Here is a 24,698-nt window from a genome sequence, read left to right on the forward strand (position 1 = left end):
GACATTGAATTGTTGACAAAAAGGGGCCACATACTAAACCTGACAAGCTTAGGGGAGGCCTGTGTGATGGCCTTTCAAACTCAGAGACCTAAAGTAACCACATAGGTTGGTCTGAAATTACAATATTTATTTATTTATTTATCTATTTATTTATTTTTTATTTTATTGATTTTTTACAGAGAGGAAAGGAGAGGGATAGAGAGTTAGAAACATCGATGAGAGAGAAACATCGATCAGCTCCTACTGGGGATGTGCCCACAACCAAGGTACATGCCCTTGACCGGAATCGAACATTTTCTTTATATAGTATTTCAATTGGCCCTCAAAGCTCAGCGAAGGCATTGGTACACGCTTAATCCATTTGACACACCAGGAAACTGAGGCCAATTTCAGTTGGGTGTGGAACTGGACTTAGCTCGCAGGAAGCCCTCACAACTGCACTCTCTGCCTTTCTTAAGGGACAGCCCCAGGGCAAACAGAACAAACCTCCCCGTGAGATAATGACTTAGAGCAGTGGTTCTCAACCTGTGGGTTGCGAGCCCTTTGGTGGTCGAATGACCCTTTCACAGAGGTCACCTAAGACCATCCTGCATATCAGATACTTACATTACGATTCATAACAGTAGCAACATTACAGTTATGAAGTAGCAACGAAAATAATTTTATGGTTGGGTCACAACATGAGGAACTGTATTTAAAGGGCCAGAAGGTTGAGAACCACTGACTTAGAGACTCGTTCTTAAGCACCTCTTCATCATGGATGTCTACATTCTTTCCTCTCCCCCGCCCCCCGCCCCCATTCATTACAGCCCCCCTTCTGTGGAGCAGGTGGTAGGCTTTGCACTCACTGTGCAGGCGCACACCCCCGTGGGTGGGATGGGAACTGGGGGTAGGGCGAGCGCAGGCTTGCTTTCGGGCCAATGCAGGAGCGGAAGTGCGAGGGCCAAGGTGAGGCCCGGTTAGCGCCGGGAGCTTTGAGCTTCGCCAAACCGCCGCAGTGGGGTACCCAGCAGTGCGGTGCCCTCAACCTCCCCTCCCCCCCCGGGCCGCAGTTCTGCGCCTCTCTGCCCAGGCGTCCTTCCACGCCAACAGTCATCGCCTGTTTCCCGCGTTTTGGGGCCACTGCAGAACCTTACTCTTCACAGGCAAGGCAGATCCCCCCGCCCACCAGCACCCTACCATGGCCCAAGCCAGCTCCAGTGCATGCCTCCTCAGCGCTGCTCTGTGCCCCTTGGGCTGTCTGCCTTCTGGCTGACCACTTCGCCAAAGCTGGGCAATGTGGCTCCTGGGCAAGGAGCCGCCCCTCAGGCAGAGGACTGTCCGCACGCCTGCTGACTCCCTGACTGCGGCACCTGGCTGGCCCCTTTGCCGAAGCTTCCTCTTCCTTCAAGTGCTCTCCTCAGACCCCTGGGAGCTTGGCTCTGGTGGCCCCGCCCATCCGTGGCTCCAGGCAGCTCCCGCCCTACTCGGCTCTCGGAGCACCCTGCTGGGGAAAGCAGGGTCTTGGGGCAGTGGGTAGAGGTGTGGGGAGTAGCTCCAGTAAAGTTTAGTAAACCCCAGGTTGGCGTTGGGATTTGTCTGCGGCCATGGGGGAGTCTGCCTGGGTGGGACGAAATCACACTTAGACCCCAAGTGACGCCCCACAGCCCTGCAGCCACGCCCATCCCATGAACAGCTGTAAGATGACAGCATACCGGGCAAATCTGTATATTCATCTATCATATATGTAGATGTGCTAGAGGCCCAGTGTACAAATTCGTGCACGGGTGGGTCTGGCAGGCCCGGCCCCGCCCCTGATTGGGGTGGGGGGTGCCAATTGAGGGCAGAACTGGCTGGGGGGAGAGGCCGTGGGGCGACTGGGGTAGTGGGGCCAGCTGTGGAAAGGGGCTGTTGACCGGCCAGCCCCACTCCCGAATGGGGTGGCAGGGACTGATCGGGGGCCAACGACCTGAGGGAGGGGCCATGGAGGGTTGGCCAGCCAGCCTTGCTCCTGACTGGAGTGTGGGGAGCCAATGGGGGGTGGAGATGGCTGGGGGAGGGGCTGTGAACCGATCAGGGTAGTGGGGGCCCATCAGAGGCGGGGCCTGCCAGGAGGAGGGGCTGCAGGCAGTTGGCCAGCTGGCCCGAACCCCAATCAGACCTGTTTGCTGGACACAATGGACGTTATAGCGACTGGTAGTTCTGGTCCTTAACAGTCTTCTGGTCACTGGCTTTTTATATATACAGACTAGAGGCCCAATGCATGAAATTTGTACAAAAGTAGGCCCTACTCTCCCCGACTGCCAAAACTGGCTTCCCTCTGGCACCCAGAACCCGGGCTTCCCTTGAAGCCCTGGCTTCATACGGAAGAACACCCAGTCTAATTAGCATATTACGCTTTTATTATTATAGACTAGAGGCTGATGCATGAAATTCATGCAAGAGTAGGCCTTCCTTTCCCCCAGCTGCCGGCACCAGCTTCCCTCTGGCATCCAGGACCCGGGCTTCCCTCCAACCACTGGCAGGTACCTGGGACCCGGGCTTCCCTCGCAACCCCGGCTTTGTCTGAAAGGTCATCCGGTCTAATTAGCATATTAGGCTTTTATTATTATGGATATATAGATAATCTCTGGGATAAAAGTCTTTAAAAGTTTATAGAACACCAAAGGCCCAGTGCACAAAATTCATGCACTGAGGGAGGAGGGTGTCCCTCAGCCGAACCTGCACCCTCTCCAATCTAGGACCCCTCAGGGGATGTCCGACTGTGGTTTAGGTCCGATCCTACAGGGACTTCCCTCTCACAATCTGAGACTGCTGGCTCCCAACTGCCTGCCTGCCTGCTAACCGTTTCTGCCTGCCAGGCTGATCACCCTCTAACCACTCCCCTGCCAGCCTGATCAACAATTAACTGCTCCCCTGCAAGCCCAGTCGCCCCCAATTGCCCTCCCCTGCCAGCCCGGTTGCCCTCCCCTGCTGGCCTGATTACACACAACTGCTCTCCCCTGCCAACCATCTTGTGACCACGTCGGGGCAGTGGCCGTCTTTTGCGAGGGCGTGACAGTCAATTTGAATATTACCACTTTATTATATAGGATTGTTTGAGATTGAGGATAATTGAAATGATTTTATCTAGGCACCAAGAAAAAATTCTTAAAAACATTTCAAAATGCAAGCAAATAAAAGTAGTGACCTAAACTGAACGTATTTCAAAACCATATGAAGTTGACCTTTCTTTTTCTTTAGTGGACATTTTAAAACACGTTAAAGGTAAATCTTGTTTAATCTATACCCAACCTACCTTCCGTCATCCCCATTCTGCACCTATTGATTGTGAAGGAAATCTCAAATGGATCACATGAAGGCATTCATAATGTACAATATATATCTTGCAAGGGTGGCTTGTCTCTAGTCAAAGTTATATTTCAAAGAATCATTAACAAAGGGTACAAATATACTGATAAAATAGTCCATCAAAATATTAAAAAATGTCAAAAATGGACCAGAGGAAGATGGTTAAGCTATTGTAATTCTCAAACATGTTTATAATTACTGATGTAATAACTCATAAGAATGCTATTATTAAATGTTTATCTTGTCCCTTCTTATTCACATTTACTATTCAGATTTTTATTTGTTGTACTTTATCTTTTTAAAAAATATATCTTTATTGATTTCAGAGAGGAAGGGAGAGGGACAGAGAGAGAGAAACTTCAATGATGAGAGAGAATCATTTATTAGCTGCCTCCTGCACATCCCCTACTGGGGATCAAGCCCACAACCCAGGCATGTGCCCTTGACCAGAACTGAGCCTGGGACCCTTCAGTCCTCAGAGTGATGCTCTATCCACTGAGCCAAACCAGCTAGGTCTATGTTGTACTCAATTTAAAAGAAACTTTTTCACAAGGAATATGCCAATTTGGCATTTCTAATTATAAGTGTGATACTAAACAGGGAAATTCCTCCAGTGAAAGTTCTGTTCCCCCATCATACTGTTTGGCAGCATTTGTCCTCATTGTGACTTTTTTTCCATTCTGAATTTGCTTAGCAACCCTCTTCCTACCTGATATGCAAAGGCTTGTGGTGAGTTGTCAATTATTATAGTTTTTGAAAGATCTCTTCCAAGGATATTTAAGTCCTTTATATAGTTTCCTTGTACACAAACACAATGTTCACGAAAAAGTCGGTGCCTAAACATAAAAATAAAAACAAATTAACTAAAAAAAATAAAAAAAGCAGCCTCTAAAAAGTATAACATATACTGAAACATAAACACACACCCCATAGGCTTTACACATTATGTCTTATTATTTTGTCACAAAGGAAACTCATATACAAATGTGGGCCTAAGCTTCAGGCTATAGCTTTACTATAAAAATTCTTAGCAATTACTGAAAACTTACAACCAAATATTACCATGTCTTAAATGGTTTATCCCAAAATGTTATATTAAATAGTGGGATTAAAAACTCTGTAAATTGTTTTTATAATTTATTTAACCAGAAAGCTCAGTTCAGATGCTGCATCTGGTTGTCAGCAAGGTCCTGGCTTTTAAATCAATTTTCCAGATGGTTGACTGAGGCACAAGGAGGTCAGGTGACTGGCCCAAGGCCAAACAGTAAGTCAGTGGTTAGCCCCGCATTGGAACCCAGAATCTTCCTGGCTCCCAGTCCTTTGCTCTAACCAGAAGACCACAAAGCCTCCCTATCCCTGTACATGCCAGAATAGAAAATATAAGAAGGACTGTTTCTGTGTTGGCATTTAAAAAATATGTTTTTAGTTTCCCTTATAAGTTTTGAGAAAAGGTGGTCAAAACATTCCATCATTTCAACTTTTCCCACTCATTTTTCAATTGAGTGTGTGTGTCATTTGAAAAAACAAAGACTGAATGAAATGAATTTAGATTTAAGTATAACATGTAAACTGATGTTTCACTAATGATAGCTGCTAAGTTGAAAAATTCTGTATAATTTAACAAAGCTATTAAAGGTTTTATAATACTTAGGTACTGTAATAATGATATAATCTTCATTCCGAACTAAAAAAATATTAGTCCTCTATAATAATTTGATAGTTTGGCTTCCTTGTATCTTTTTTAAAATATATATTTTATTGATTTTTTACAGAGAGGAAGGGAGAGAGATAGTTAGAAACATCGATGAGAGAGAAACATCAATCAGCTGCCTCCTGCACACCTCCTACTGGGGATGTGCCCGCAACCAAGGTACATGCTCTTGACAGGAATTGAACCTGGGACCTTTCAGTACGCAGGCCGATGCTCTATCCACTGAACCAAACCGGATAGGGCTTCCTTGTGTCTTAATTCCACTAAACAATTTTTCAAAAGCTAAGGCCTACTCATTCATACCTGTATTTTTAATCATGCAATTTTAAGAAAAGGGCAATTTCTACCAACAAAATCTGTCATAGTTCTAACACCACCACCTCCCCAAACAAACCTCAACCTTAAAAATATCACTCCCAATGAACAACAAAAACTGATCTAGAGACAGAGAAGCATCGATCAGATGCTCAAATCTCAGAGGGAAGGTAGGGGAGGGTGGGGTAAGGGGGAGAGATCAACCAAAGGACTTGTATGCATGCATATAAGCACAAGTGATGGATGCAGACAGGGGGTGAAGGTGAAGGCAAGACGGGGGGATGAGGGGATAATGGGGGATAAAGACACATTTGTAATATCTTAATCAATAAAATTTTTTTAAAAAAAATCACTGCCAGTGGTAATGGCAAAGGGTTAAGAATTTTACAGCCAGACAAAATGTAGTATAAGTAATTCTTTCCCCATTATAAATACTTTTAATTAAATTATCATCTATCTCTAAAAGGCTTAAAGACAGTCCTACTTTGAAAAAATAGACTAAATAAAAGGATTTAAGTAATTTTATTTGCATAAACATTTAGATATGAGGCAATTGGAGAGGCAAATAGAGCATGTACATGCAAGTCAGTACCGATGCTTTTCTCTTCACGAGCAGCAATCTCACCCAAGTCAGGAGACAACTGAATATGTATATGGATACTAACAGTTACTTTAAATTAAGCTGAAGCCTCTCCAGTATTCAAAAATCCGAGAGTCAATAGCATACATTTGCAGTTTTAGAAAGAAACTACATTTTTGTTATTTTTATTTATTTTTTTGCTAGTCATCAAATCTGCATTTGGACTCATGGGATTGAGAGATCATAGGAATTTCTGAGTTTACCTTGTCACCAACATAGATAGTTCTCTATAGCACTCTAATGAATTCAATATATTCTTCAAAAAGGTTTTCGTGTTTTGTTGTTGTTGTTGTTTTTTAATATATTTTATTGGTTTTTTACAGAGAGGAAGGGAGAGGGATAGAGAGTTAGAAACATCGATGAGCGAGAAACATCGATCAGCTGCCTCCTGCACACCCCCCACTGGGGATGTGCCCACAGCCAAGGTATATGCCCTTGACCGGAATCGAACCTGGGACCCTTCAGTCTGCAGGCCGATGCTCTATCCACTGAGCCAAACCGGTTACGGCAGGTTTTCCTGTTTTAAGTTTTCAAATTGTAACAAGATAAATTTAAACTCCTAAATGTGAATATTTTAGAAAACTAATTTAAAAGAGGGATAAGATTATAATTGCATGAGTACAATTTGTCCTCCAGTAAAATGAAAGCTCCAAGAGGGGAAGGGCTTGTGTGGCTCACCACTATTCCCTGGAACACTGGAGGGACTGAATAGAACGAATGATAAAAGCAAAATCATTTGTATATTTTTGTTGAAGTTGGGTAAAATGAGCATAAATTATAATACACTCTTATGAATAAAAAATACATTTTCTAATTTGTAGTCTAAAGCTTGCTTATATTAAAGATAAAAATAAAACTAACTATAAGGACAAATTTTAATCCTTAGATAAGTTTAGAATTTTTCATGAAAACAATATGGAGAAAGCATTCAAGAAAATGAATAGCCAGCTATTAAGGTTGTTATAAGCCTTTTATGGCATCACTCTCAGCTCTATTCAAAAACTCAAAGATTAACTCCCTTATTTTATAGGATGCAATAAGACTGCTTTAGTCTTAATATCTCAGTGTAACTAATTTTCAAACTATTTTAAAAATTACCCAAGGCAATCCACCTAACCAGGAACACACTGTATCTGCTGGCTCAGGGCACACACACAGGGAATAACCTGAATGACTAAGCCAACTGCAATTCCCAATTAGATTCATGTACCATTTTCTTTCCATGGAAGATAAATTTGCTCTTGAAAAAAGCAAGAGGGTTTAATTTAATCCTTTCTGTTAAAATTAACTTTTATTTCTCTATGCCATTAAAAAGGTGCCATCACATGCACTATATCAACATAAAGGAAATGAAAATATCATGCACACAGTGAAAAATTCCACCTACTTCCCTCCCCCAATCCCAAAAGAAGTAAGGATACAGATGTAACAATAAATAAATACATTTGATCTTCGTGTCCTTTTAAAGAACGTCTGTCTGGAATTATAGCATTAGGAACTCTTTAAGAGTTTGGGCATTTAAAAAATTCATTTATTTTCACCATCCAGCATGACAAATCTCTATATATGTAGCCAACTTAAAAAGGCCATTGAAGTTAAATATAATCATAGTAATTTCATAGATCAGTGTGACAGACATTTCCACTATTTAATTAAATTTACCTGACCAGTTGCTTTTTAGGGTCTAGTATGTTCAGTAACTTGTCTGCATACACCTTCTTAGAAGCAGTAAAAAGAATGATCTATAAATTCAGGGGAAAAGAAGTAATCATTATACATGATCTAAATATGGGTACTATGTTGAATAAAATAAAATATTTATGCTGTTCAGTTCATGCATGTTTACCTCATACATCTGAGACATTCGTTCCAAGAATTCCCTGAAGAATGGCCTTAATCTCACATAAACCTGAAGAAACACAAAGATGGCTTCAGCAAATAAACACATAAAATAGAACAAACTTATTTATAAGATATGTTATATTCTAACTCTGGATATATTATAAATTTCATATTTTAAAGAAATAAATTTTACTACCACTCAAAATATATTTCACATTCCAAAAATCACTTAAAACAATCTTTTGGCAGGGTAATAATCATTGATCATTTTATTCTTTAGTAGTTAAATACCAGCATACAATAGTACTTCATGGAATATAATTCTTAATAAACATTTAACCTAAAAATAAAAGGTTTCCCTCTGAGATTTTGATCCACCAATCAGCTCCATCTTCCAGCCAGGTAGCATCCATCCAATTATTAGGCAGGGTGCGTGTCCATCTCTAGCTGACCTATCTCAATGACCTTCCTCAATAATTACTTAGAATTTCTTCTCAACAATCACCTGCTAAGAATAGCTTTATTTCAATTTTCTATTAAGGTAAATAATGTTCAAGAAAGATATGTTTGGCCTGGCTGTGGTGGCTCAGTGGTTGAATGTCGACCTATGGACCAGGAAGTCACAGTTTGATTCCTGGTTGGGCACACATCCAGGTTGCAAACTCGATCCCCAGTGGGGGGCATGCAGGAGGCAGCCCATCAATGATTCTCTCTCATCATTGATATTTCTATCTTTCTCTCCCTCTCCCTCTCCCTGAAATCAATAAAAATATATATACATAAAAAAAGAAAGAAATGTTTGGATTGGTAGGTTTAAATAATTGGAATATTTTCAGAAATCAAGTTTGGTTTTCTACATTTACTGATTCAGATGTGGCATCTAAATTAACACTACTTGACTACTTGAGATAAAACTATGATACCGTATTTGCCGGCGTATAAGACGACTGGGCGTATAAGACGACCCCCTAACATTTCCACTCAAAATACAGAGTTTGTTATATACTCGCCGTATAAGACTACCCCCTCTTCCGCACACCTTCCACACACCAAATAAAAGGTAAAACAATATCAGATTTGATTTTAACATTTTAATTTATATTCAAATGCTTATGACATGCAGGAAAACTGTCACAAGGCTGTATGTAATCAAACATATACATAAAACAGTGCAAGTTTATTACCGGTAAACATACCGGTAATTCACTAAAGAAAACACACTCTATAGACTGGTACCGTAGATGCTTCTCAGGAACACAGGCAAGCAGCCCACAACCTAGAGGGACTGTCAATGATAGAAGATAACAAATAGAGGGAGAGAGCAAGTGCCGGGCAAGTCCCTAGCAAGTTTGCTGGCGTGACAGTTTCACCTTAAAAGCCTTCAAACTCCTCTTCATCATCTGATATTAAAAGTTCATCAACGACATCTTGGTGCCATGATAGGGATGATAGGGGTTTGACTGGTCGACATTTTCTATGCTGTACTGTACAATGGGGCAGTATTGTGGTTGGCTGTTGGCTGTATACAAAGCCTGATTTGATTGGTCCCTGCTCCCTGTTTGCCCGCGCTGTCACTATAGCAGTCTGGTCCACCCTTGCATCAGCATCTCCCTGGGACCTCACTAGTGGAATATGAAGTGCGGGCATCGGGAGGCCACTATGGCACGGGGCAAGCACTATGGGCAGTCTATCTGAAGTGTACCTGGCGTATAAGACGACCCCCCACTTGGAGGCATATTTTTCAGGGCCAAAAAATCGTCTTATACGCCGGCAAATACGGTAGTCAAATACAAGTTGTCAAAATCTATTAGCACTATCATGGAAGACTACAGCACCCAAAGAACTGCTTTATTTCTGTGCCTGTCTTCTTGCCTACATTTAATGTAGCTCTTGTAATATACTCCCATATTTAAAAAGCACAGAAATATAAACCATAAGCAACCACTAAAACTGATTTACAAAAGATCTGACTCCTTTAAATTGTATTCATTTTGTTACAAAATTTTATAAAAAGAAAATTTTGTACTACACTCAAAAAGGTGATTATTAACTTCAAATACTATGAACAAACATTTGCAGAACACCTACCAGATTCTTTGGATTGAGATTTTAAAAAACACAACAAAAAACTGTGGTGGCAACAAATTAAAAATCTAGTTCTAGGAATATTTTAGGGGCAGAACAGTGAAATCATGCCACATACACTAGGAGTTAGGGACTATGTAGTACCAATCTTTGTAATTTCCAATGCCCGAAGGGTATAAAACAATGCCAAATATATAGTACTTGATAAAAACTAGTTGAGTAAATGAAATAGAACTGCCTGAAGTTAAGCAATATAGATAAAACAGGCAAATTTACATAACTACATAAGGACAACTATAAATTTTTTCCACAACTTGATCACTCATGTAAGACAAATTTTGAACATTAATATACTAATATCATCTGACCCCACCCCCAAACTAGAATGATAAAGGTATACTTGTTTGTAATCCTACTAGGCATTTTATCTCAATTTATTGACTAGCCAAAAACAAAGTAAGCCAAGTATTCCTATCCCTAGCAAATAAAAATAACCAAATCCTCAGTATCCAATCGCTATGATTTAGGATGAGTTACAAAAACTTTAACTAGAGTTGCTAATTAATTTTAACATTTTCATCTCAAAACATTTCGTATAGTTTGTGGCCTTGGTTGAAAATCACACACCTTACTTGTTTGGTAATCGAAGTAACTGACAGATTTTAGTTACATTACTACCTTAACTAACAAATCATTTTTATTAACTATGGGTGTTTTCAAAAGATTATGGTCAAGAAAAAAAATAAATTCTGCCAATACTTTTTTTTGTAATTACCTCATCTCAAGGAGGATGCTAAACCATGAAACATCAGATCTTTCTGATTGTTGCTAAAGTTTTTATCACTTACATTCACTTAATAACCAAAAATATTTCTTTTTACATATGTATAAATGTTTTCAATACCCGTTATCACTTGCTCTACATATTGTAAACTAAGATAAGCAAGGCCTCTGTAATTTGGGATGTTTCCTCTGAACATGAACACACATTTTATAGGAATAGTTGTACTTAAATAATATTGTACAAGCATAATAAGTGACGTTTTCCAACTTCTTATACAGTGATTCCAGATTAGTTCAAAACTATAACCTCATTATGCATTCAACTACTTTGACTATATTTAAATATAAAATGCATCTTAAATGATATTACTTTCAAAAGGTGCTTGTTTACTGAGGATGAAAGGTGGCGCTAAAGATGGGGAAATATATTGCTAGGGTATTTCCTTACCATAGTACAATATAGTAACTATTGACTGTAAAAGTTCCTATCCTGAGAACAACATCACCATTTGAACAGAGGTGTTTCAGGATTAAAAGACATAAGCAGAAACTGAAGTGGTTAGTGAAAAAGACAAGAATATAAGAAAGGTACAAAGTTACAGTGAGCAGGGATAGGATTGGAACAACATGGGGTTCTGCCATCTGCTGCAAAGGCAAAATCTCAGAACAAAAAATAGAAAGAGATATAAGGCCAGCAGGAACCAAGTCACTTGGATAGATATATAAAAGCAGAAATATATAGAGGGCAAGTACTGTCCAGTAGGAAACAAATAGAAAACGATTGTAGAGTATGTATAATGAGACTATAATCAATCACTGTGTTAAGGCACAGAGATACATTAACATACAGATGCACACAAAGGCATGCTTCATTCTTTCTCTGCTTAGTATTTCAACAACCATCCTTCAGAACTTGCAACTCTTCAAAACCATGTCATCTCCCAAGTGTAAGACTAGGCCAAAAGTCTCATTTTAGTCTGAATATATATATATATATATATACACACACACACATACATACATACATACATATACATATATATATCTCACTGTTTTTCTGACATTATTATAATAGATTTTATTTTAAAACTTGAATAATGAACACATTCATAAATGCCTATTTTGGGTAATAAGTCTTATTGAAGACATAGTCTAGCTACATTACAAATAGTGTTAATCTTCTACCAGTAAACCAAATATATTTTGAAATGTTAATAGTTTGAAAATAATGTATAATGCTGTAAGAAATAATCATTATATAAGAATACCCAGATATGTCTTCAATAAGACTTATTACCCAAAATAGGCATTTGTGAGTATGTTCATTACTCAAGGTTTAAAATAAAATCTATTATTATTATAATAATATCAGCAAAACAGTGATATTGGGACTGATTTTACAAAAATTTTAATTTTATATAAAAGTGATAAGTATATAACAAAAAAAATAACATTACATTAACAAAACTTGAGATGAACGAAACCGTCTGTACTTTCTTTGGCATTAAGACAATGAGAATATTCTAAAGGGTGTGTATAGATGGTACTAGTAGGCCATAAATAGTTAATATAACTAGATTTAATAAGAGCAGTCATTAAAACAGCAATCCAGTTATAAAGTAATTATAAGTGTTGTGTGATAAACTCTTGTCTAAATACATATGCATGTCTAAGTATGCAATATTAAATTATACTATATACTGAATAATTTCTGACTGCTTGTTTACTAAACTTTTATCTATTATTATAGATAACTTTCACAGCATGAACGAAAAAGGAAATAAAACATGCAAAGATAAGCAGTTTCAATTTGTTGGCAAGTGATTGCAAAAAACAAACCTTCTTACATGTAAATCTTTTTTGTAAAAATATTTCTAAATGGTTTTAAGTACACAGATAATATGACCTTAACATATCTGAAGTGAAACATGTGTAATCATTTTTCTATGATATCCTTAGAACTTATCACTACACTGTTGTAGGCAAAAAAGAAAAAAAGATAAATTCAGTGGAACTCACTCATTTAAGAGTATGGCATCTTTAAATTAAAAAATAATTCGTGGCCCTAACCGGTTTGGCTCAGTGGATTAGAGCGTTGGCCTGCAGACTGAAGGGTCTCAGGTTCGAATCTGGTCAAGGGCATGTACCTTGGTTGCGGGCACGTCCCCAGTAGGGGGTGTGCAGGAGGCACCTGATCGATGTTTCTCTCTCATCGATGTTCCTAACTCTCTGTCCCTCTCCTTTCCTCTCTGTAAAAAATCAATAAAATATACTTAAAAAAATAGTAATTTGTGAATGCTATTTCATCAGCAGAAAGAATTTAAAGCAGTATAAAAATAACAAAAAATAACAAAACAACAAAAGAAAACTAACAAAGCTGGGGAATGTGAAGAATGAGATGGTACGAATAAGTGAAACATCAAGATACCGTAGATTTAATCCTTCTGTACACCTCAGTTTTCTTATCTATAAAATGGGTATAACAGTGCCTATCTCATAGGGTTGTGAGGATTAAATAAATTAATACATGTAAAGCACCTGGAACGGAAAGTGCCTGGCACATTGAAACTACCAATAGCTATTACTATTATCCATCTTTCTATTTAAAAGTAGTGGATGGTAAGGAAAATAGATGGAATGATTCTATGGGACAGAATTGGGCAACCTTAATTAAAAGAGAAAGCCCCATGGCTATAAGCTATATTTTTAGTAGAGGGACAGTCATAATGAATTGCATCAGTTGATAGCTTAACTATTCAACTTGCTTAACATTTTCTTAACCTCAACACCAGAGAATAGACACAAAACTCCAACCTTCTCCACTGAAAGAGGGTTGTGCTCAGGTAAGCCCTGCATAGGCTTCAACTTTATAACCCATTGGGTGATTTCACAGTCATCTTTTCACACAGTTCCAGTAAGAGTTAGATGGCTGGTGAGGAAAGTATTTGTAGATGGATGAGTAAGGAAACACTAAAACATCACAACCAATAAAAATAAAAACAATTTAAAAAAATCCCTAAACTAAAAGCTTCTACAAACCTTATACTGAATTAAGTGTAAATAAATTTAAAAAGGAATTTTCTTATAGAGTCCAAATGGGATAAAATGAAGCTGAACACATTCAAATAACTGGTATAGCAAAAGTTAGCAAAAAAGAAAAATTTTCAAGTAAAAGCAGCCATTGTGTGTGTGTGTGTGTATATATATATATATGTGTGTGTGTGTATACACACACACACACACACATAAAATACTAATGTGGTTATATTAAAATAAGTTTAGTCATTTTAGGAGCAAAAATGGCCTTTGTAGTAAAATTAAAATGTCGCCTTTAAAAACAAATTCTAAACTTTGAAGCCTTCAAACTTAATATGCTTAGTAATCAATTGTCACCTCTCCTGAATTTACAGAACATTTTCAGCTTGTTGAACAAGAACTTCCCATGTATTTTTTAATGAACTGCTTCTAATTTTAAGATACATTTACAAAGAACAGAGTTCCCCATGAAATACATTTTATCTTTGAGAAGTAGATAATTATGTTTCAGCTATACTGTTCCTTTTTTAACCTAAAAAATGATAATTGTGATGAAAAAAAAATGAGTGCCAATGACTATACTTACTAATAAGGATAGGAAAGTTACTTAACATTGCTTTTAAGATTTACCTACAATTAATTATTGAAATATTTTTCCAGACCAGCTAAAATATTATCCTCAATATTAAGTGTCCATGACTCCAATGTTTTAAGACACAAATATACATACTACTTTTGTACAACAAAATTATGCTTTATGAAGGTCAAAACGAATGCCTCTTGGTTATTGTCAATTTAAGTAAGAGCTTTAGAGAACAAAAATCTTGATTAGGTAGTTACGACAAAATCCTCCATTTAAATGATTGGTATTTTTCTTCATGAACCAAAAATAATGCTGACTTCCCTAGGAAAGACTATAGAAGGGACAGAAGCCTCTCGTTCGTGGTGTAAGATATTTGAGATCCTTATGAAAATTATCCTAGGCTGTAAGGTCCCCAAGAAAACAAACGATAATAATGGTGAAGAGGCTGACCTTTGCTAAACATGGGATTTCCCACCCACTTCTCCCCCCCAACTTTCCCCATAAAAATCTCTACTAATAAAGTATCCTTTAGCAAGTAGCTCCCTAAAGGATCCTTTCTCTCCTTGAGTGCTTACCACAATCTGATTTCTGGACAGCTGACCCAAAGTTTGTTGATTTTACTGATCTTCAGAAAGCCACTGACTGGCTAAAGGTCTTATAGGTGAACAGAATAAAAAATTAGATGCCCCTGCCATACTTTACAGAATGAGGAGTTGGACAACACAGTTACGTTTGGCTGCACTGTGGTGAAACATATGAGGCATCTTCTTTTTGTCTTCAATAAGCCACGTTTGGGCTGAGTAGCTCTATTACATCTTCAAAAAACTGAGCTCCAGTTCTTGATGGAGACAGAGGAAGGTCATTGAGGAGGTGGTTCAGCTCAAGAGCTAAGTGAAAAATCTGTCTTTTGATTCAGTCCTGCTTGTGGATAGAAGTCATCTTCTGGATGGAAGAGGGAGTGAGATGACCTAGAGTCTTGAATTGGTGGATCTGCAGGAACAGAAACTAAATACAGTGGAGACCTCTTAACTGAGTAACACCACGAGATGGATTTCCTGATAATGTGTCAATATAAGCTAAAATATAAAGATTAAACATGTGCATTGGAACTGATCATGCACTTGTTCTCCATATATCAAATGCATCTGTACCATTCTATAAATAAACATTATCCCAATAACTGTCTAACAATTTATGGCAAAAGTACCAATTTAAGAAGGGGGTTCGACCCATTCAAACAAAAATCTTTAAACTTTGCCTTTGTGAGTACCATAACTTCATTAAAAAAAAAGTCAGTTCTTCTTTAGAATTACTTTTTCTCCATATACACAAATCGTAATCTGTCTATCCATAAAGTGTCAGTAGTAGCATACATCAAATTTTGAGTTGAAATTTTTAGGTACATTTTATCCCCTAAAAATGGATTTTAAGTATACTCAAAGTACTGAATTGAGATTGAATAATCTACCTGCTGGTAAATTCTAAGACTTGAAATAATGGTTGAGTCCTACTTATCAATCAAAAGAAGAATGTCAATCATGAAGTCAGGCAATCCTTAAATGTGAGTAGTGGCCACCTTAAATTTCCCCTCAAACTTACAACTAAAAAAACCTAAGGAAGTCCACAACCAGATTAGAATGGATATTATTTTAAATTTCTCTAAATATTAACAAGAATTCTGATATTGCCTATTGCCACTTAGAAAGAATCTGAATGTGTAAATTTACTGTATATACTCTCATAATTATTAGACCACAGGTCAGCAAGCTATAGCCCGTGGGCCAAATCCAAGGTGTCATTTATTTTTATAAAGTTTTTTTTTGTGTGTGCACAGCTATACTTAACAATTATGTACTGTCTATGACTACTTTCATGCTACAATGGCAGAAAAAGCAGTTGCAATAGAGACCGTAAAGCCTGAAATATTAACAAATAGCCCTTTATAGGAAAATGTTTGCCAACCCCTAATATAGACAATCATGGAAACACATGTAAGACAATTTACACTTTACACTGTTTTGAAAGAAAGAGAAATAACAAGTGGAATTAAAATTAGGTAACGAACCATAATGAACTTACCATAAAAAGGAAGTAAAAGTAAAATAAGTCCCTAGAGGACATTATCTGGTTTTGATTCAGAGAAAGAAATTGATCCTATCTTAACTTTACCCTTTTATTTTTAAGAGTATATATACATAAATGCTATGAAACTAACATATTAAGAGTATGTAAATAAATGCCACAGAACTGTTAACTTAAAAAGTTAACTTTATGTTGTGAGTTTCACCTCAATACATTACTTTTTAAAAGAGTATATACAGTATTTTACAGGTTTCTACCTTTAAGTGGGCCACATTATATTGTAGTGGTTAAATACGTAAGTTACATCTTACCTAATAATGTGGTTTCTCCAAAATCTCTTAGATCATCTCAGACCCTTGTGTATATTTCTTCTTTGCCAGTAGATGGAGACAACACCACTGAAAGTTTAAAAGACATCATTCCCTGTTTAAAGGGAGCTTGCTGGTCTGAAAACTGGGGGAACTCTAACCCAAGATTTCTTCAAGTTATTTTTTTAAAAGCAGACAGAATAGCCATGCCAAAACCAGAAGTCCAAAGAAATGTACCCAATATTAACTATGGACATCCTCAAAAATTTACTGAAAGGGAACTAAACTCTGTATATGATGTAGTAACTAAGTCATAATATTAAATTGCAATCATCTCTATAACTTATAAATTCAAACTCCCATTTTATTGCTCCTGATTTAGGCATACTATTTTTCAGTTTTAGAAAAGTATAACTCATAATATATAAGAAAAAGAGTTCTTTGAATTCAACAGAGGTATACAGTACATATAGGATTTTTATTAGTTATATGCACTGTTAGAAGCCTTTTATTCAAAATAAGACAACTATCCAGATCCACATGAAAATAGTAAGAAATTTATAAAGGAGAGAAATGAAGCAGAAATGGTCAAAGCAGTAAGAAAAATTTTATGGTCACACTGAAAAGAAATGCTCATGCAGGGGAAGAATCAAACTCTCCTACTTTCCAAGTTTCTTATTTCACTATTAAAAATTACATAAACAGATCAAAACCATCTTCAAGAAATAAACTCCAAATATAAAAGCTTAAGAAAGTCATCTCAAAATACTATTTTTAGGTAACAGCTTTATTTTCCAAATTCAAAGCCCGTGTTTTTTAAGTGCAATTTTGAACAAAAAAAACAAAGGTATCAAGCTAAAAAGAGATAACTAAAATATTTCTATACTATCTTTATTTTCCAAAAGACTGCTGTCCTTAAAAGTGTACTAAACAAGAATAACCTATGGCAGAAAATGCCTTATTAAGAAAAAGATTTACCTTAAGCCAAATAATACTGTTACAATGGAATAAATACCTTATTTGTGTGTATATTTTGCTCATCCTATGATCATACATCAGAACTAAAATCAGTTTCCATAAAAGGGAAATGAATATAGTACTCCGATATTACCATACCTACAATACCTTTCTAGGTTAAACTAGAATTGACAATAACTGCTAAAATAAAGCTCCTCATAACTCATTACAAGAAAAAGTACGTAGACTCTGAACCACAAACTTCTATTTAATTCTGATATTGAAAACAAAACCCAAGTTCTAACTGCCTATTAAAAGCAAATAACAATCATAACACATCTTTTCATCATCTTCAGTCAACATTCTGTGGCTTTATTTAGTTAATTCTCAGGTTGGCTTCCACCTGACAAACAACAAACACTTGACCTTTCCCCATCCTTCAACAGCTGGTACACAGGAAGGTAATACTGACCAAGTGACCACCGCCACCACAGAAAGGCACTTTCCTTGCAATTTTCACAGTATATTCACACACATTAATTCAAATTGTATGTTAGGGAAATCTCAAACACAATGAAAAACTATGACCAACACACATAAATGTAATTCGTAGTATTTTGTACTGTTACCTGTTCAACAACACAGATGAGAGAGAAATGCTTTTACCTAATTTTTTAAAGTAAAGCAATAACTAGAAGAATATCCTGGAATTTTGTGATTATAAACTAGGTCAACCAAAATGCAATCTACAGACCATATTACTACAAAAGGAAATAAAAATGACCAACAAGGAATGAGTTTTCTTTATATCATTTGGATTTTGGAGGGGAGAAAAACATACCAGGTATTAACCTGGCAAGTTCTTCTTAGGGATCTATGATGTCAGTGCTCCTGCCTCCACCTGCTGGCAAATACATTATAAAACTAGCAGAGATCACTTGGTAAAATATTTGTGGCAACAAATTAATGTTGTTTTACGTAATTATTTAGTATGATTCTACTCTGTTAACAAATCATTAAAGTACTGATGAAATCTAATAGAAAACCACATTAAACTTCACCAAAAAAAAAATTTGCAAAAGATTTCTTAGTTCAGACTGTTAATCTAACAGGCCAAGAATCAAATTAAAATTTTTCTTTAATTACCTGATAAATGACATCTTGGAAAAGGACTGGAAAAGTAAGTGCTGCATCTTCTAGCTCATTTAGACTACAGTGTACTAGTGTTTCATCCTTAAAATAAAAAACACATATTGAATGAACCAAGATATTAAAAGAAATTTCCAATAATTTTATATGTCCACGATCTCCAAAAACATCTATTCAAGCACCCATTCAAATATGGAATTTTACATTCATCATACATTACTGTGTGTAACATAGCAATTTGGACAAAATTTTCTTTTTGATTAAAAAAATTTTTGTTTTAATTTATTAATTTGAGAGAGACAGGAAGGTAGGGTGGAAGAGAAACACCGATTTTTGTTGTTCCACTTATTTATGCATTTATTGCTTGCTTCTTATATGTGCCCTGACTGAGGCTTGAACCCTGCAACCTTGGTGTATTGGGATGACACTCTAACCAACTGAGCTACCCATTCCAAATCCCTGTTTCTCTGGTGTAGTCTCTGGACCAGCAAGCAGCATCACCTGGGAACCAGTTAGAAATAAAAATTCTCCAGCTCCACTTCTGATAATTCAGAATTCACCAAGAGGTGAAGAGAGGAGTGCAATAATCTGCTTAAAAAGTCCTTCAGCCCAGCCAGTGTTGAATGTTGGACCCATGAACAAGAGGTCACTGGTTCCATTCCCAGTCAGGGCACATGCCCAGGTTGCAGGCTCAATCCCCAGTAGGGGGCGAGCAGGAGGCAGCTGATCCATGTTTCTCTCTTATTGATGTTTTTATCTCTCTACCCTTCCCCCTTCCTCTCTTTAAAAAAAAAAAAATCAATAAAAATATTTTTTAAAAAGCCCTTTAAGGTGATTCTAATGCATGTCAGTTTGAGAACCACTGTTTTGAGTTCCAACTTTCTGTTAACTAAACCATACATACCGCTTTTAAAAACAATTAAAAAATGGAAGTTTAGAATCTATTACATATCTTCCAAAAATAGATATATTCTAATCATATAGCTCATCTTTAAATCTTTTATAAAGAATTTCATTTTTAAAAATGAATGTTTCAGTACCTGTTGAATGTTCAGACATAAACATTTGTTTAATTAAATCAATGAAGACTTGCCATCTTTCATTACAAAGCCCTGTTTTCTCATTAAAAGAATAAGGCAAAGATCATTCAATCTAAGATATGTGCAAATATTAATATTTCTCAAATCCTGAATGATTAAAAAAATAAGGCTTCCATCTATAGTACGTGACATTTAAAAAATAAATAAATATATAAAACTGATAACTATCCCCCAAAATTTTCAATGCATTTAAGATGAATTAAAATGAAACACAAATATTCATACCTTGTGACTCCACATCTTACTAGCTGAAATGTTTGGTGTGTTTTTTTAACCTAAAGTTAAACTCTGCAGAGGCAAACAGCAAAATATACTCTATATAAACCTCATTTTCTTTTAATAGCACACTAGACTACTCATTTCAAGGTATTCTCTTAGCACCTTATAAAAGGTATTCTTTCCTACAATTGACTCATAACTAATTCTACTAACTCACCTATAGCCTAACTTTTGCTCATTCTACGTTATCCACTTCTGTAAAATAACTTAGCCAATTCTTATCTTTCTTTTTCTATTTGTCTTCACATTTAATTAAAAACTATATGGCCAAACTTGTTATATCAACTCCTAACATAAAAATCTAGCAAAATCTTTTTCAGTTTCTTCACTACCTTGCACATCAAATCTAAATTAACCATAATCAGTTTCAAATTCTTGTTTCTACTTATTCTCTAATAAATACCTTAAGTACTTAGGACTACTGGCTATACCTCTTACATCTCTTTGGCCAGGCAAAGGCTTAGGTGCTAAACTCTCAAAACAGAACTACATATGCTAATTAATATCAAATAATAAAAGCCTAATATGCTAAGTGTATGACCGTTTGACCAGCTGCTATGACGTGCACTGACCACCAGGGGGCAAACATTCTGACCGGTAGGTTAGCTTGCTGATGGGTTCTGGCTGATCAGGACTGGGCGAGACAGGCAGGACACACCCTGGAGCCCTCCCGTGGTCCCTTCCCAGCCTCTAAAATATTTCTTCTAATTAATTTCCTTTCAATGTGCAAGGATCCGTGCACTGGGCCTCTAGTTTAAAATAATATGCTTTTCCTGAAGCAAAATTCTTTATGAGAATTAAATACATCTTCAATTACAGAGTACCAGTAACAAAGTCTAAATTATATAGTGTTTTCCAATATTATATAATAGACATTCAGTTTTTAAAGCTCTTCTGGTACCCTAAAGTATAAAATTTAAAATCATACCAATAGAGCATATTAAAGGTTTTATTAGCATTAAGATACCATACTTTTGAGAGTGTATTAATAAATAGTCCTTGATATTAGATAATACATAAATACAAGAATAGGAAAAGAAGTATGGTCTTGCAAAGGTTAACTCACTGAGACCTAGATTATATCTGGTCCTTCAAGGAAACAATCCTGACCCAAAAGGTGAAATCTAGGCATGAAATGAAATTAGAATTTTCTTGGGAGATTTAAGAAGGTACCTGTTATCAACCAAGCTAGGGACCCTAAGCATTAGACCGAGCTTAAAATAAAAACATTTCAGCAGAAAGGGTGGGAGTGAGGGGGGGTGCAGGAAGAGATTAACCAAAGAACTTATATGCATAGCCCAAGGACACAGACAAAAGTGCAGTGAAGGCCTGGGCTGGGGCAGGAGCCAAGAGGGAAAATGGAGGACATCAGTAATACTCTCAATAATAAAAAAACAAAAACATTTCAGAACACCTAAGACATTTTCATAGCAAATGTGTAAGGCTATTTAGTCACCTAATATTCTTCTTGGTGTTTTGGGCTAGTATTTTAAAAGAGAATTTAACTCCTTTATTTTTCTTACATCTGCAAATAATATACTTACCAGGTCTAAAACTAGGGAGAATTCTGGTGTGCTTCTTGTTTTCAATGGAAGAGCAGGTTTCCTATTTAGTTGTTCTTCTGTCAGTGGTGGAACATGTTTGATGAAATAATAGCTATAAATCAAATTTTAAGAAAATTTCAACATTTCTACTTTTTATAAATGTAAGACATATTACTAAATTCAGTTCACGTTAATTAAGCAATCCGTATTTAAATTAGTAAACCAAACATGTAAAACATGTAAATAAAACTGAAAATATACAAATTAGTATTTGAATAACTCAGCAAAAGTATTACTACCTATAAGTTACATGCTCTTTGCAATATACCACTCAGCTACCCCTCCACACATGGACTTTCATTCTGCTAAGAAGGAAGAAAAAGAAAACAACTCACGGGTCAAACACTTCCCAGTCTTCTTCATAAGTGGCTTCTGCATGGGCTGATGAATAACCACTATCTGGAGTTATTGGTGCTATTTAATAAAAGTGAAAAATAAAATGTTACTTTTACTCACTTTATGTTGCCATGAAGTATACATTTTACTGCTTTTATGTAAGATCTTCCTGAAGCCCTGTGTATTTTAGGTTGAAGATTAGACAGAAATAATATCTAAACAGTATTTAAAAGCAAATTTATTAGCACATAGCTCTAACTCCAGATCCAAAGGAAAAAACTACCAATACAGACAAAATGGCAAGCTATATCATGGCTAGCAGAAATTAAGAATTCTGAGAGAAAATTTACTAATTACTAGAAAAATACACTCCTCAAGAATTCAATTTCTAAGTGGATGGGGTTTATATACATAACTATAAAAATTTCATGGTGCTCTTACAGTAGTAATATTTCACAAAATGCCTTGTACATTCAGGTGGTCAATATATGTGTGCTCATAATAGACCCAAAGCTAGGTTTTAATCTACAATTCATGAACAGTCTTTAAGAAGTCCATGAACCCCTTGAAAACTTATGAAAAAATGTTATATGTAAATTTTTCCAGGAATCTCAAGGATGTTTCTGAACTTAAATAGTTTTAAAATGCTGTTCAATGTAGAAAGCATTGATTTAGAAGACCCATTATATTTCTTCTAATGTACAAGCAACTGAAAATAAGCAATTCTATATTCCATGACAATAATCCACTCTATGTCTGATCTAAAATTATATCAACTAATAGAGCTTTAGAAATTATGTGGGGAATTTTCTAAGACAATAATTACAACTTAAATTCAAGGAGAGGAAAAAAGATAACTTAAAACTAAACAGGTAATATCTCACAGATAAAAATTAAAGGTGGATGCTAGAGACTGAATGTTTGCACCCCTTCTCCCACCTCCCCACCACAATTTCAATGTGATATTTGGAAGGTTATGAGGTCATGAAGATGGGATCAGTGAGTGTCCTTTAGAGCTTCTGCCATGTGAGGACACACTGAAAAAACAGCTGTCTATGAACCAGAAAGCAGGCCCTCACCAGACATCAATGCTGTTGACACTGACTTGGATTTCCAAGCCTCCTGACCTGTGAGAATTAAATTTTGTTGTAGCAGCTCAAAAGGAATAAGACAGTGGAACTCTGCTATAATTTTTTAAACAACTTTATGCCAATTGAACAGTTCATTAGCACAAAGGGATAATAGAAAAAATATATCTTCCAACCACCTGTTTCAAATTCCTATTAACCTCAGAGAAAGGAAAAAAGGAATATTTGAGTGCCTTCATCTAAGCATTTTTCATACTTCATCTTTCTTACCCTCAAAACCCTGAATTATTACCATTTTAAAGCTAAGAATACTATCTCACAGAACTTACATAAATGATACCAAGTCACAAAGCTAAGTAAATCATAGAGCCAGCCTCCTTCCTTCTTGTTCTTTTTGGCTACATTCTTGAAATTAGGGAAAAGTAATAATTTTGTTTCTCATATTCATCTTTCAAGATCAGCAACAATTTTACTTAATGATCCTCCCAGAGTTATTGCAATGGGCCACCGCATTATTTTGCTCATTTATTACTATTTTTAAAATTTTATTTTTCAATTACAGTTGACACACGATATTAGTTTCAGGTGTACAACATAGAGATTAGACATTTATATACCATACGAAATAATCATCCAGATAAGTTTAATACACATCTGACACCATACACAGTCATTACAAATAGTCATTACAATGTTACTGACTACACTAGAGGCCCGGTGTATGAAATTTGTGCTGTCCCTCAGCCCGGCCTGCACCCTCTCAAAATCTGGGAGTGCTGGCTCCTAACCGCTCACCTGCCTGCCTGCTTGATCACCTGACCCCTCTGCCTGCCTGATCACCCCTAACCACTTACCTGCCTGCCTAATCGCCCCTAACTGCTCGCCTACCTGCCTAATGGCCCCTAACTGCCTCTGCCTCAGACCCTGCACCCAGGCCCAGGCTTCCCTCCTCCAGCCGCCCACAGGCACCTGGAACCCCGGGCGGCGCTGCCTGGGCCCCAGCTTTGTCAGGAAGGACGACTGGAATGACATCTGGTCTATCCAGTCTAATTAGCATATTACTCTTTTGTTAGTATAGATTCCCTATATTGTATCTTACATTCCTGTGACTATTTTAATAACTGGTAATTTATACTTTATAATCTTTCACCTTTTTCACCCATCCTCCAATGCCTCTCCTATCTGGCAACCACCAATTGGTTCTCTGTATTCCAAGTTTGCATCTGTTTTGTTTATTCATCTACTTTGTTTTTTAGATTCCACATATAAATGAATCATGGTATTTTTCTTTGACATATTTCACTTAGCACAATACCCTCTAGATCAGCCATGGGCAAACTACGGCCTGCGGGCCGGATCCGGCCTGTTTGAAATGAATAAAACTAAAAAAAAAAAGACAGTACCCTTTTATGTAATGATGTTTACTTTGAATTTATATTAGTTCACACAAACACTCCATCCATGCTTTTG

The 24,698-nt window shown here is 36.7% G+C and overlaps 1 protein-coding gene across 6 annotated transcripts in view; it reads right to left on the minus strand.

Moving 5' to 3' along the window:
- Window positions 1-24,698, minus strand: part of CTDSPL2 (CTD small phosphatase like 2) — a 91,587-nt gene that overhangs the window by 5,717 nt on the left and 61,172 nt on the right. For 4 of the 6 annotated variants that reach the window (XM_006777996.2, XM_006777997.2, XM_015557584.1 and 1 more), the window contains exons 6-11: window positions 22,140-22,218; window positions 21,745-21,856; window positions 18,819-18,905; window positions 7,843-7,905; window positions 7,659-7,738; window positions 4,040-4,166 (exon numbers count right to left, since the gene is read on the minus strand). In XM_006777996.2, the coding sequence (XP_006778059.1) occupies window positions 4,040-4,166; window positions 7,659-7,738; window positions 7,843-7,905; window positions 18,819-18,905; window positions 21,745-21,856; window positions 22,140-22,218 (548 nt within the window). Of the gene's footprint in view, window positions 1-3,277; window positions 3,301-4,039; window positions 4,167-7,658; window positions 7,739-7,842; window positions 7,906-18,818; window positions 18,906-21,744; window positions 21,857-22,139; window positions 22,219-24,698 lie in introns of all 6 variants that reach the window. The other 2 variants (XR_001512202.1, XM_015557585.1) reach the window with 2 other exon arrangements.

The sequence above is a fragment of the Myotis davidii genome, unplaced genomic scaffold (genome assembly GCF_000327345.1).
Source record: "Myotis davidii unplaced genomic scaffold, ASM32734v1 scaffold46, whole genome shotgun sequence".
Lineage (NCBI taxonomy): Eukaryota > Metazoa > Chordata > Mammalia > Chiroptera > Vespertilionidae > Myotis > Myotis davidii.